Raw genomic sequence first — 14,368 nt, forward strand, 5'->3', positions numbered from 1 at the left:
CCGATTCATCCTCCGGTATGGATTGCAAAGTAGCCAGAATATCCTGAGGCTTTATCAAACGTCTTCTCTCCATATTCCTCACAAATTCCATAATTCTATATAGTTCCCTGCTGAAAAATAGAAATGAAATGAAAACTAAAAGAAATAATAACTGTTCTGCCACCTTCAAAAGTAGGTGGGCTGAATCAGTTGACAGACAGCTAAACTATTTCATAACAATTCATACCTGTATGAGTCTTCAGAGCTCGTATGTCTGCGTCTGTTCTCTTTGTCTCTTCAGCTGAACTGAAAGTAAAGTTACTATCCAGAATACTGTCTCCTGCTAGGACCTTAGAAAAACACCACCCTTCATTAGCATAAGATAAGAGCCTAGAGTAAACAAGCTATTTTGTTCAGCATTACACAGTAATACAAGCAGGTAAAACACAAGGAAAATGTGAAAAGTTGACATGTAAATTGAACTACATCTATATGAACATCAGGGTAAGTAAGACAGAGTGAAAAAATTATGCACAAAACTTTATAGCAACATTTAGTGACAAAAGGACCTCAAAATATAGTAGGGAGTCAAAATGACTCCCTTCAGTAGTTCTTGGTAAATTTTGAAAAAAACGCGCAAATTTTTCACCAAAATTATTTATTCTCACAAAATCTTTTTTCACATCATATTTGAGGAAAAGTCACCGAGTTTCAAGCCGGAATTCTGAAAAATGTAATCACAGAAGAGAAATAAAAAACGAAAGGAGTCAAAATGACTCCATCAGTAGTTCTAGTGTTAAGATTGATTCGTGCTGCTCTGTCATGTAATTTTTTCCTTTGTAATTCATTTCCCTGTAAACCTTCTACTGAAATATCTGGATCTTGTGTGTCTTGTACAAATGATGTGGAGGTATTATCTTCACTTTTACTATTTAATCTTGTACTTACAGAAACCTTTTTTATGTCTTGGTGTAATTTGGACAATAACTTTGTCCGAGTATCAATTTGATCCAATTGTTCAATATGTTCTGCCAAAATCAAACAATTTGGACAATCAAAGTAATCCCCGTCAGCGTCTTGTGTCTCACTCAGTATGACTGGTCTCTTGTGTGTCCACCTGTTTGTCAGTATGAGTGATGTCCTGTGTGATAATCCATGCTTTCTGTGTGTCAGTTTTTTCAAAAAGCAAATTATTGTACTCACGGACCATATGCATCACATTTTGAAGTTTTCTCTGTAACTTTTTTACAGAAAAAAAACTTTTATCAATACTAAGATTCTCTGCTTCACATTGGCTATACAAACTAGACCATAATTGTGCATCTGTATGACTATGAACAAACTTAAATTGTATGTTACTTTTTTAAGAATAGTCATGAATAAAATCCATTTCTCACCTATGGAATGGCTTTTCCTCTCCTGGATTGATCCAACCGTCAATGGATGGTCCTTTGTGGCTTTTCTGTGTTCCGCAGACCTCCACGTGGTTGTATGCTTTGGAGACACTCCTCAACGTCCTGTAGATTCCGTCTGATCCTTGTGAATGTATGAAATTCCTAAGACTTGTACAAGTAGATTTTTAGCACAAACTCTCTCCACCCCCCTTTGTACAAGGAGAAGGATTCCACACAAAAATAGCACAAAAAAAATCAGAACTGGCTGTGGCTCGCCATTAAGGTTAGAAAAATTAAGACTTCCTTATTTTAGGTAAGGACACGGTGAAGATAGAAGAAAAGCAATATTGAGTTGTGCGGATAAAACAAAAGCTATTTAATGTTCATTCAAAAGTGATTACAAAAATGGAAAAATAGTTCATAGCACACAAAAGAAGTATCAGGTTAAAAAGAGAAAGGAAGCAATTATAAGTTCTTACGTATCCAGTCTTAGAATCATGAGATGATCCGTGGTGGAGATTCTCAAGGTATGAGGTATCTACTCTCCATACAACTGTCTCTGCTTATATACCATCTTGCCCCATAGACATACATTGGAGACTATTTTTACAGTTTTATAACCCAATATGGCAACTTGCTGATATATTAGTAGCTTCTCCATATTAAGAAAAACTAGTAATGGAATATGTATTTTGACTACGTGCACAATTACCTCATGTTGACATATTTTAAACATATGGCTAATGATCATTAGTTATCTCCAAATAACCCATATTGACAAGAGCCCTATAGGTTTGACATATAGAACAGGTGTCTCTGCCAAGATCTTCAAAATATCCCCTCAGTCTTTTTCTGAAAATATTTAAACCTAAGCATGATTCGGACCAAAGCTTATGTTTTTTTTTATCATAAGAGATTAATCGGCTTTCTGTGGCAACTTTGCTTCCATATGCCCCATGCAGCTTGATTAATTGCAGAGATCATATGGGACGAAACATTTTGTACAGTTTTATTGTAAAGTGACATAAGTTTCTTTTGGCTGAGGGTCTGACTGGTGGTACCCCCACTGTTCCATAGGACAGGCTCTGGAAGAGGTCATGCTACATATTTTACAGAGGGGTAAAAATACTCCTCTTAGCAATTTTGATGAGTATGTTTAGCCAATATGATTTGCAGTAACCCAAATCTATAGTACATGGATAGGTATACATAATACTAAAATCTCACTATTAAGGGAAACTGTATCGTATAAACAAAGCTTACAAATGGTCCTCATTAAATATTTCAAACTGCAACCCATCCTTTTCATGTGTCAGGGAGGGTTGCAGACTTAAGAAACAGCTCAAGAAATGCAACAATTGTGAGAGGAGCAGCGCGGGGTAATTGTTGAACAACCATACGTCACTCGGCCACTGGGCAGGGCTGTGACATGAGAACAAATATAACCTCCCCGCTGACTGAGCACAACAGGGTTTTTTTCTCTCCAGACTCAGTTCTACATGCTCAGTCCGTCGCCATTCCCTGTTGTAACGCCATCAGGCAGACAGAGCAGAACGGGTATACAGTTAAGCATAGAGGAGGATGAAGCAGAAGAAAAACCCCTGTTGTGCTCAGTCAGCGGGAGGATTTATTTTTTATCATGTCACAGCCCTGCTCTTTGGCTACCTGAGGTTTGTTTGTTCATGACGCCGCTTCTCTGAAAGTTGAGACACTTCTCAAGCTGTGTTTCTTCATTCTGCAACCCATCCTGACACGTGACTGGGACAGACTGCACTCTGAAATATGTGACAAAGGCCATCTTTATGACATTGCTGGAGAACCCCTGGAGAACAGTTTTATTGTTTTGGCATATTTGAATGCTGTATCACCCCATGCATTAAAAGGAGAACAAAGAACTAGTTTGAAGGCTGCAATTAGTTATCACCTAATCCTTAACCCCGTCATGACATTTGACATACCTATACATCATGGTCGGATGGGGTTTCTGACTGATGTTGTATAGGTACGACATGGCTATCATGCGTGGCACAGAAGCTGTGACAGCGTGATCGCTGCCGGGGTCTTGGCTACATGATAGCCAAGCCACAATTCTCATAGCCAGGTGCAGTGCCTGCACCTAGTGGTTTAACCCACTAAATGCTGCGATCGATATCAATCGCAATATTTAGTAGGCTAGGAGAGGTAAGGGATTCCCTCTTCTGTCCAATCATTGCCCCCAGAATGTCATCGAGAGGGCCCTATGGTTATCAAATCAACCCGAGGTCGTCATGATGACATCCAGTCTGCCAGCAACAGTGGTCTGCTTAGATGATGCCAGTAGCATGGGTAACTATCCTCCTAAACGTGCCTCCCTTGGGCTATAAGCCTACAATTTTAAGTGGGCAGGTAGAAACCAACACTAATTAAAAGCACCCTTGGGCTGATGGGTGGAGTGCAGAGTCAGAAAAGGAGGCAGTCAAAACTCCATGGTAAACTGCAAGAAAACAAAAAACCTGACCAGCACCTCCATATAGTGTGAACAGGTGCACGCTGCAATGACGGCATAACATATAATAAGAAAGCACAGTAGCACACTGTAAGGGCCAAGACACATGCAAACACTGAGAACATAAGAGCTAAACTGCATTATTGCTAAATAAAATGTACTTACAAAAAATTAAGGTTCTTAGGCTTGTAGCCTAAAAGAAGCATGTTTAGGAGGATAGTTACCCATCATGCGGAGGTCACCTTGCAGTGGTTGATGGGCATACATAAATTTGCCAATTTATGTGCTAAGAACCTTCATTTTTTTGTAAGATGCCAGTAGCATGGTGTAAGAGGCTTATGTCAGTGTAACACTGGTGTGATGCATTGCAGTGATGGTACATAAAATTCTGTGACACTCCTCTGGTGTCAATATGATCACTACACCCATAGATGTCTTCATTGAGAGTTGTCGTTTATAAATGGGATCACTTAAGGGGGGGGGGGTCTATGAAAGTTAAGCTAGCACCAGGACTCGTTCATCCAGAGCAGACGTCCTCAGGAGAGATTTGCTGCAGGATCAGCCTAGGGTCAGCGGTGCTAATACCCAGAGTCCATGTATATGCAGTAAGTGAATAGAAGAATGGTAGCACTCACCATAGGTATGTGGGATCTGCAATCTTTATTTGGATAGACATAAAGGAGAACTGGTGCAGGAGGAGTGCGGGGAAGAACGTTACTGGACTGCGGCCATTTCACGTTTAATTGCGCTTCTATAGGTCCACTGTACATTATACGGATGTAGACCCGTAGAAGCAAAATCAAGCGTGAAACGTCCGTAGTCCAGTAACGTTCTCCCCCGCACTCCTCCTGCACCGCTGTTCCTTTATGTCTTTATCCAAATAAATATTGCAGATCCCGCATACTTATGGTGAGTGCTACCATTCTTCTATTCACTTAAGGGGGATTCTGCTGTTCTGGAACCTCAGGGGCTCTGCCAATGTGACATGGCACCCACAAACCATAACAGAAAAATCTGCACTGTAAAATGGTGTTCCTTCCCTTCTGAGCTACGCACTGTGCCTCAAAAGTAGTTTTTGACCACGTATGGGGTATTGACGTATTCAGGAGAAATTGCATAATAAATTGTATTGTTTGTTTTCTCCAATTACAAACTTAGGGCCAAAGTAACATTTTAGTGGAAAAATGGTTATATTTCTTTTGCTCAGCTCAATGTTATACAATTCTGTGAGTCGCCTGAGGGTTAAAAATGCTCACTACTCCCTTAGATGAATTCCTCTAGAGGTGTAGTTTCCAAAATGGGGGCACCTGAGGGGGTTTCTGCTGTTTTGGCATGTCAGCGGCTCTTCAAATGAGACATGGTGTCCGCTACCTATTCCAGCCAAAATGGCGTCCCTTCCCTTCAGAGCCGTGCAATGTGTTAGTTTTCCACCACATAAGGGTTAACAGCTTACTCAGGAGAAATTGCACAACCAATTTTGGAGTCGATTTTCTCCTGTAACTTTTGTGAAAATAAAAAAATTGGGGCTAAAACAACATTTTTGTGGGGAAAATTAGGTTTTTTTTATTTTCACGGCTCATGAAGCACCTTGGGGTTCAAGGTGCTCACCACACATTGGAAAAATGAGAAATTGATGATAAACTTTTAACCCTTCTAGCTTCCTAACATAAAAAATTATGTTTCAATAATGGTGTTGATGTAAAGTAGACATGTGGGAAATGTTATTTATTAACTATTTTGTGTCGCAGAACTCTTAGGTTTAATGGCATAAAAATGAAAAATTTGAAAATTGTGAAACTTTCTCCAAATTTCTGATATTTTCACAAATAAAAGCAAAAAATATCGTCCTAAATTGACCACTAACATGAAGAACAATTTGTCAAGAAAACTCAATCTCAGAATCACTGGGATCCACTGAAGCTCCAGAGTTATTACCTCATAAAGTGATACTGCTCAGGAAGGTGAACAAACAGGCTCTGGGGAGAAAGGTTTAATAGGACTTAGAGGAGGAACCGGTCCAGAAAGCAGAAGATCCATCAAGTACCTGCCACATACAGTATTCTGTGATAGAACTAGGAGAGGAATAATGGCGTTGTGTGAGGACTTCTCTGGGCTTCTGTTCTTCATCCTGCAGTCGTCTGAATGGATCTAATGTGGACGGGAACCAGCTAAGCCGCATTCTGTCCACAGCTGTTACCTCACTGTTCACACCACACAATACCCCAAAAGAGTCTCCGTGCTGAAGGGGTTAATGCCCCCTGCGCCCAGTAATGAGGAATCTCCACATACCTCCACCTGCAGAGCCGGTGGAGAAACTTCTCTGCAGTCAGTGACATTTCCGGCATTATTTGCCCCTCACTACTGGCACAATTACCCCGCGCCGCCTTTTCTACAGTTTTATGTGTGGAATGTAACGTGGGATTTTCCTGCTTGGAGACAAATAGACGACACATGAGGTGATTATCACCAGTTACCGGACGTCTACTATATGGCGGCATATGATTGTGCTATCCACTCCATACCAGGAGCTAAAAGGCAGAAATCTCGTATGTTTAACCCCTTCCAGGGAGGGCGGCCTTGAAAAACTATATTCAGAAGAGTCCGGCTAAGGGCTCATACCCACATGTGTGAACAAAAAAATTCCGTATTCTGGACCGAAAAAACGGAAGAGTTCCATGCGATTTTCATGAGAGGAAAATGCGATTTTTTGCACCTAGCATCCGTATGACATCCGTATGCGTTTTTTTTCTCTGCAACTATTATTCTGCCATCATTTACAAGACCATTTACAGTGTTCTGTGCTACAGAATGATAATGTATCCATAAAAATTGGATGGCATATGGCTGGTCCCATTGACTTGCATTGGTGAGTCTCATCCGATATACGCAGTATGCTGCGATTTTTTTCTCAGTCCGATTTCAGCTGAGAAAAAAAAATCACAGATGAGATGTACCTCATAGATTAACATTGATCAGAGTGCAATCCGATTTATTATCGGATTGCTCTAGTCTGTTTTTCTTGCATTGGGCTCATACTCATCTGCGTGAAAAACGGATGAGTGCAATCCGATAAAAAATTGGATCGCACTCTGATCAATGTTAATCTATGAGTCCCTGCTCATCTGCACAAAAAATCGAAGCATGCTGCAATTTGCCACATATATCGGACAAGACTCGCCAATGCAAGTCAATGGGCGCGAGAAAAAAAACGGATGGCACATGGACCATCCATATGGCATCCAATTTTTACGGATAGATTACTATTCTGTAGCATATAACACTGTAAATGATTATCGAATAATAGTTGCAGAGAAAGCAAAACGCATTGCATACGGATGTCATATGGATGCTAGGTGCGAAAAATCGCATTGTCCTCATGAAAATCGCATGACACTCATCCGATTTTCCGGTCCATATATCGAAACGTTTTTTACACACATATGGGTATGAGCCCTAAGGGTCATATACGGCCATCCACCTCTCCAGTCACAGAGGGGTGGGTAAAGATCTTAGGCAGCGCATTCAGGATGTGTAGGAAGGTTTACCTATGAACAAGCTTTATGTACTGCCCTCTTTACGTGTAGATCTTTTTGATGAAGAACATGATTCCTTTTTAGCTAGGCACGCGGGTTCGTCTGCCACTTGGAGATCTCTTTCTAGGTCCTTTTGGTGGCAGAATGCTCTTAAGGATATTGGAGAGTATGTTTGGAAATGCAAAGTCTGTTCCAAGGCTAAAGCCTCTCATCAAGCTCAGTGTGTTATCTCTTCCCTAACGATGTTTCGTTGCAGCCCTGGACCCACTTGTCCATGGACTTTGTCAATGATTTGCTTAACTCTGGTGGTATTACTGTCGTGTGGGTGGTGGTGGAACATTTGAGCAAAAAGGTTCTTTTGGTCCTGCTTCAAAAGTTGCCAACTGCTAGGATCTTAGCAACTTTGTTCATTTCTCATAGATTAAATTTCATGGTGTTCCCAAAAATATAATTTTTGATTCAGCGGTTCAATTTCTGGCTAGTTTTTGCTCCAGATTGGGTAATAAGCTGCTTTTTTCTCTCAGTTTTTATATCGAGACTAATGGTCAACCAGAAGGATGAACCAGGAAATAGAGCAGTATTAGTGATGTTTTGTCTCCTCTAATCAGGAAGACTGGGTGGAATCTCTGCCCCTTATCAAGAGTGCTCTAAATAACCGTTCCTCAAAGGCTACCGGGACCTTGCCTTTTTTTAGCTGCTGTAGTTTTAATCTAGAGTTTGGGAATATTTCAGGATTACAATCATCCCTGCCAGTGGAGGAGAGATTTTGTCCCAATTAATTAAGGTCTGGAGGGAGGACAAAAGGGATTTTTTGGTAGCTAGTGACCAGGCCAAAAGTGGTGCTAACTGCAGACGTAGGAAAGCTTCTATCTTTAGGGTGGGGGATTTTGTGTGGTTGCCCTCAAAATATCTGCGCTTAAAGGTCACATATAGAAAGTTTGCACCTAAATTTGTAGGTCCTTATAAAATTATTACAAATTTAAATCATGTGACAGTTAAGTTGCAACTTCTTATTACCTGGAAAATCATAATTCTTTCCATTTTTCTCTTTTAAAAAAATTTGAGGGGACCTCAAGACATAAATAAGGTGGATTTGGAAGGGTGTCGGGAGTATGAGGTAGAGCGAGTTCTTAGTTCCAGGTGGGTCAGGCGCTGTCTGCACTATCTCGTTAAGTGGAAATATTATGGTCCTTAAGGTAGCTCCCAAGTTAATATGGGGGATCTTCCTGCGATCAGATAAACAGATTATTGGGTGGGGCTGGGGAAAACCCAGCAGTCATGGTACACATTGGTACCAATGACAAAGTTAGAGGAAGGTGGAAGGTCACAGGGAATTAGGAGAGAAGTTGAAGTACAGGACCTCTAAGGTAGTGTTTGCAGAAATACAGCCGATTCCACTAGCGTCACTAGAAAGTTAGCGGGAACTTAAGGAGATAAATAAGTGGCAGGATAAAGGGTTTGGGTTCATGGAGAACTGGGCCTACTTCTGCTGGCTACAGGCTCTACGATAGGGACAGGCTGCACCTCAACTGGGGGGGTGCAGATGTGCTGCAGTGAAAAATGGTCAGATGGATGGAGGAGCTTTTAAACTGGGATCTGGGGGAAGGGAGGTTTTTTGTGAAAATATGGGGATAGAGTAGACAGAGAGAGAGACAGTAGGGGTCAATGAGGATTTAGGGGGCTGGGACATTCAAGGAAAGTAAGGAGGCAAGAAGGAGTAATAAATAGTTAATAGTATTAAATGTCTGCTGGCAAATGCAAGAGGTCTTGCAAACAAAATTAATGAATTAGAGACTCTTAATGTCAGCCACAGATTACGATGTGGTGGGCATTACAGAAACCTGGCTGGCAAGTCACGACTGAGTGATAAACAGAGGATTACACTACATTCAAAAGGTTAGGAAAGATAAAAAGGTAGAGGGGTGGGTATTTTCATTAAATCCAACTTAAGACCTGTGCTAAATGACGACATTGGAGGGGAGCTTCGACAATGTAGAGTCAGTATGGGTAAATGTACAAGGAAATGCCAATAATGTAACGCTGTTAATTGGAATTTGCTACAAGCCTTCTAATATAGCTGAACATGTAGAGGATGAAATGCTGCAACAAAAACAAGTCATGGTCAAAGTGTTGGCTCCCTTGATATTGTTCCAGAAAATGACGTAATTCTCCCAGAAAATTATTGCAATTACACATATTTTGTTATACATGTTTATTTCCTTTATGTGTATGTGAATAACACAAAAAAAAACAGATAAAAAAAGGCAAAGTGAACATAATTTCACACAAAACCAGAAAAAATGGACCGGTCAAAATTGTTGGCACCTTTTCTCAAAATTGTGGGGTGTGGGTAAACAACTTCGTTTCAAGCATGTGAAACTCGTTCATACTCAATTGTGGCAAGTAACAGGTGTGGGCAACATGAAAATCACACCTGAAACCAGATAAAAAGGGAGAAGTTGATTCAATCTTTGCATTGTGTGCAAGCGTGTGCCATACTAAGCATGGAGGACAGAAAGAGAAGAAGAGAACTGTTTGAGGACTTGAGAACCAAAATTGTTCTAATCTTGAAATTCTTGATATTTTTCAAGTCCATCTCCAGAGATCCGGATGTTCCTTTGTCCATGGTGCACAACATAATCAATACATTTACAACCCATGTCACTGTAGCTAATCTCCCTGGATGTGGACAGAAGAAAAACTGACGAAAGGGTAGTCCAGATGGTGAATAAGTAGCCCCACCAAAGTTCCAAAGAAATTCAAGCTGTCTTGCATGCTCAGGGTGCTTCAGTGCCAACGTGAACCAGCCGTCAACATTTGAATTAAATGAAACGCTATGGCAGGAGAATAAGGCGGACCCCACAGCTGACACAGAGGCATACAAAAGCTACACTGCAGTTTGCCAAAATGTACATGAGTAAGCTAAAACCCTTTCTGGGGAAGCGTCTTGTGGACAGAGGAGACCAATATAGAGCTTTTCGGTAAAAGCACATCGTTCTACTGTTTAAACAGAACGAAGCATGCAAAGAAAAGATCACAGTAACTACAGTGGAATATGGTGGAGGTTCAAAGATGTTTTGGAGTGGTTTTACTGCCTCTGGCATTGGGTGCCTTCACTGTGTGCAAGTCATCATGAAATCTGAAGATTACCAAAGGATTTTGTGTGGCAATGTAGTGCCTAGTCTCAGAAAGCTGGGTTTGCGTTCTAGGTCATGGGTTGCCAGCATGGCAATGACCCCAAACATACATCAAGAAACACCCAGAAATGGATGGAAACAAAGTGCTGGAGAGTTGTGAAGTGACCGCCAATGAGCTTGGATCTAAATCCCATTGAACACCTGTGGAGAGATCTTAAAATTGCTGTTTGGAGAAAAATATTAAAATTTGAGAGTCTTCAGTAGTTGATACCTTTGGCTAACTGAAAAGATGGTAAATTGCAAAATTTCAAGACTACTCAGGTCTCTTTTCAGACACAGTATAACACAAAATCTGAAGTGTCATATATTTATACACAACAGGGCACAGGAATAATGCAATAGATAAGACAAGTTGCGTGAAGCAGAACTATTAGCATGGGAGAGGGAGAAGCAGTTGTGGCCATGAATATTGGAACAGTTCATTGATAAGGAGTGTGAAAGTTTTATTGTCCTGTGATTGAGGTCTGGTCCATGATTGTGACGCCCAAAACGGTCTGAGGAGCACGTTTCTTAGTTGACATAAATCCATGTGACACATTAACTCCTGATCTGTGAGTGTGTCAAAGATTGTCATAAGTTTGTAATTCCACATTTTTCTGTCTCTCTGAGATTTGAAGTTCCCTTTTAATACAAGTAATTTCATGTCCATGATGCTGTGATCAGGGATAAAAAATGTTTGGCCACAGGTAGATCTATTCTTTTTTCTTTTATTGTGTGGCGATGAAAATTCATCCTTGTTCTAAGTTTTTGCCCTGTCTCCCCTATGTACAGACCGCCAGCTGGACATTTGGTACATATAATTAAGTACACTACATTAGAAGTGATGAAGCTGAAAGTACCTGGGATCGTGTGGTTGTCTCCTGATGTGAGTTGGGAATCCTTATCTTGTCAGTGGTCATTATAAATAGACAGGTTTTACATTTTTTTCTGGCTGCAGGGAAAAGTTCCTGTAGCTGTTGGAGAGGACAGGGAGTTTCTGATAATGATGCTTCTTAGATTTGGGGGCTGCCTAAATCACAGAAGTGCTGGGTCTGGAAATATAGATTGTAATCAGCATCTTTTTGTAATAATGGTTGTAATTTCCATGCAGCTCCCATTAGCATCTCCAGATTTGGATTGTAGGTGACTACTAGAGACACCAGATTGCTTTCTTGTTTAGTTTTGAAATGTAGGAGATGATTCCATAATATTATGGTGGCTCTTGCAATCTGGTTTACAATTGTTCTTGTATGGTAGCTCTCGTTCAAAAAGGCCTTTCTGAGGCCACCAAGGTGTTAATTTCAGTACAGGAGTAGTTGAGTGTTAAGTTGATGGTGAGATGAAATTGATTAAAGTGTTCATGGAACGTCTTAAGCTGTTGCTGAGATTCTGTCCAGATGATTAAAATATCGTCAATGTAACAGTAGTAGGCAAGAGTCCTGATGGGACATGAGGACAAGAAGTCACTATAAAGCTTGGCCACAAAAAGATTTGCGTACTATGGAGCCATTTTACTTCCCATTTCTGTACCAGTCTCCTGTAGATAAATGTTATCAAATTCAAATAATTGTGGGTGAGGATGAATTTTGTAAGTTTCACCGCAAAGGTGAAACAATCCTCCTTGTCTGTTTTCTTTCCCTCCCAGTACCTTTTCATTCTAACAATGTTAGGTTTCTGGGAGATTATACTTGTTCCTTTTATTTTTGGTTCTCATTAGCTTGCCTTCTGTGCCCTATATGAATGTGTCTTAGTTTCTCACTCAGGGTTTTCATATCTTCACACTTTTCTTTCCCCTTGTTGACAGTGTATTGCTGCCCCCCCCTCCCCCCCTGATTCCTCAGGAGGTAAGAGAAACTCCTCAACGACTTATTAGGGAGTTAGGTCTGAGGTGTTATTTTTAGTTGTGCAGCTAGGGCCTGTCTGTACAGAGACTAATTGGGTGTAGTTGCTGCATTCTTCCCTGTGTGGGTTCTCTGGTGGCTATCAAGATGCGCTTTCTGGTTAAAAGATTTCCCAAATTTTGAACATGAAAAATGCTTCTCTGCCCGACTCTCCTGAATCTCTTTTGCTCTTTATGATTCCAACTAGTCTCACCAAATACAAAAGGTCTTTAGTAAGCTACCTTATATAGGCTGCTAAGAATATCATTCCTCGTCACTGGAAAAGTACTTCTCCACCTACTCTGGAGGAGTGGTTCTGTGACATAGCTCTTCTAAATAGGATGGAACATTTGATTGCCCGATCCCCCACTGATTGTGATAGATACTGTGAGACTTGGAGAGACTGGATTGAATTCCAGGAATCCGATGCCTACCGTCTTACATCACACTAATGTGACCCACCCTTTTCTCTGGTGCGTGTCTTCTCCGTCCGGATTGTGCTCTGCATTGGTTCGGGCCTGGCTGCACTATGTATAGTTTCCATTGGATTTTAGTAACTTCATAATTGTAATACTGTTGGCGTAAAATGTTCCTTTCCTTCCTTTTTCTTCCTATAACTTGATGTTTTATTGGACCTTATACTTATATTCTATGATATACTGATGCTGATATTGTCCTGGTTATTCTTTTTTTTTTGTATTTTTGTAATTGAAAATTATTTAACCTTTCAATAAAAATTGAATTTTGAAAAAGGCTTCTCCCCTGTGTGACTTCTCTGATGTTTATTAAAAGTTGCTTTCCGTGTAAAATATTTCCCACATTCTGAACATGAAAATGGCTTCTTCTCTGTATGAGTTCTCTGGTGTATAACAAGACTGTACTTCTGTGTAAAATGTTTACCACATTCCGAACATGAAAAAGGCTTCTCCCCTGTGTGAGTTCTGTAGTGTTCAACAAGATGGCATTTCCGTTTAAAACGTTTACCACATTCTGAACATGAAAAAGGCTTCTCCCCTGTGTGAGTTCTCTGGTGTATAACAAGACTGTATTTCCATTTAAAATGTTTACCACATTCTGAACAGAAAAAAGGCTTCTCCTCTGTATGAGTTCTCTGGTGTATAACAAGACCGTATTTCTGTTTAAAATGTTTACCACATTCTGAACATGAAAATGGCTTCTCCCCTGTGTGAGTTCTGTGGTGTTTAACAAGATGCACTTTCTGTTTAAAATATTTCCCACATTCTGGACATGAAAAAGGCTTCTCCCCTGTGTGAGTTCTCTGGTGTATAACAAGACTGTATTTCCATTTAAAATGTTTACCACATTCTGAACATGAAAAAGGCTTCTCCTCTGTATGAGTTCTCTGGTGTATAACAAGACTGTATTTCTGTTTAAAATGTTTACCACATTCTGAACATGAAAATGGCTTCTCCCCTGTGTGAGTTCTGTGGTGTTTAACAAGATGGCATTTCTGTTTAAAATATTTCCCACATTCTGGACATGAAAAAGGCTTCACCCCTGTGTGAGTTCTCTGGTGTCTAACAAGATCTGATTTCTTGTTAAAATATTTCCCACACTTGGAACAAGAAAATCTATTCTCGGCTGTGTGAATTTTTTGATGTTTAGGAAGAGATTTTTTGAGAGGAAAACTATTTCCATATTCTAAAAAGGTCTTCTTTTCTTTAGGAGCAGTTTGTTTTTTAATGCTTAATTTGTGACTATGATTTTCCTTAGTAGTCGGTAATGAATCAGAAGACAGGACCTGTTTCAAAGGATCAGGTGACAGATCTTTGCTGTGAAGGGATGATGGTATATCTGGAGTAATAGCATTCACTTCAATTGTATCCTGTGGGATCTCAAGATCTGATTTAAAGATTGAAGATGTCGGCCGTCCCTCTGATCTCCAGGTACAGTCATCTGC

The 14,368-nt window shown here is 40.4% G+C and overlaps 1 protein-coding gene across 1 annotated transcript in view; it reads right to left on the reverse strand.

Annotated features, from left to right (window-relative positions):
• Nucleotides 1-9,588: 9,588 nt before the first annotated feature.
• LOC141197662 (uncharacterized) overlaps nt 9,589-14,368 on the reverse strand; it is a 43,036-nt gene continuing 38,256 nt past the window's right edge. The window contains exon 7 of the mRNA XM_073662745.1: nt 9,589-14,364. Coding sequence (XP_073518846.1) covers nt 13,175-14,364 — 1,190 coding nt within the window. The 3' untranslated portion in view covers nt 9,589-13,174. The remainder of the gene's footprint in view (nt 14,365-14,368) is intronic.

The sequence above is a fragment of the Phyllobates terribilis genome, unplaced genomic scaffold (genome assembly GCF_046119375.1).
Source record: "Phyllobates terribilis strain yellow unplaced genomic scaffold, ASM4611937v1 Scaffold_85__1_contigs__length_6476398, whole genome shotgun sequence".
NCBI lineage: Eukaryota > Metazoa > Chordata > Amphibia > Anura > Dendrobatidae > Phyllobates > Phyllobates terribilis.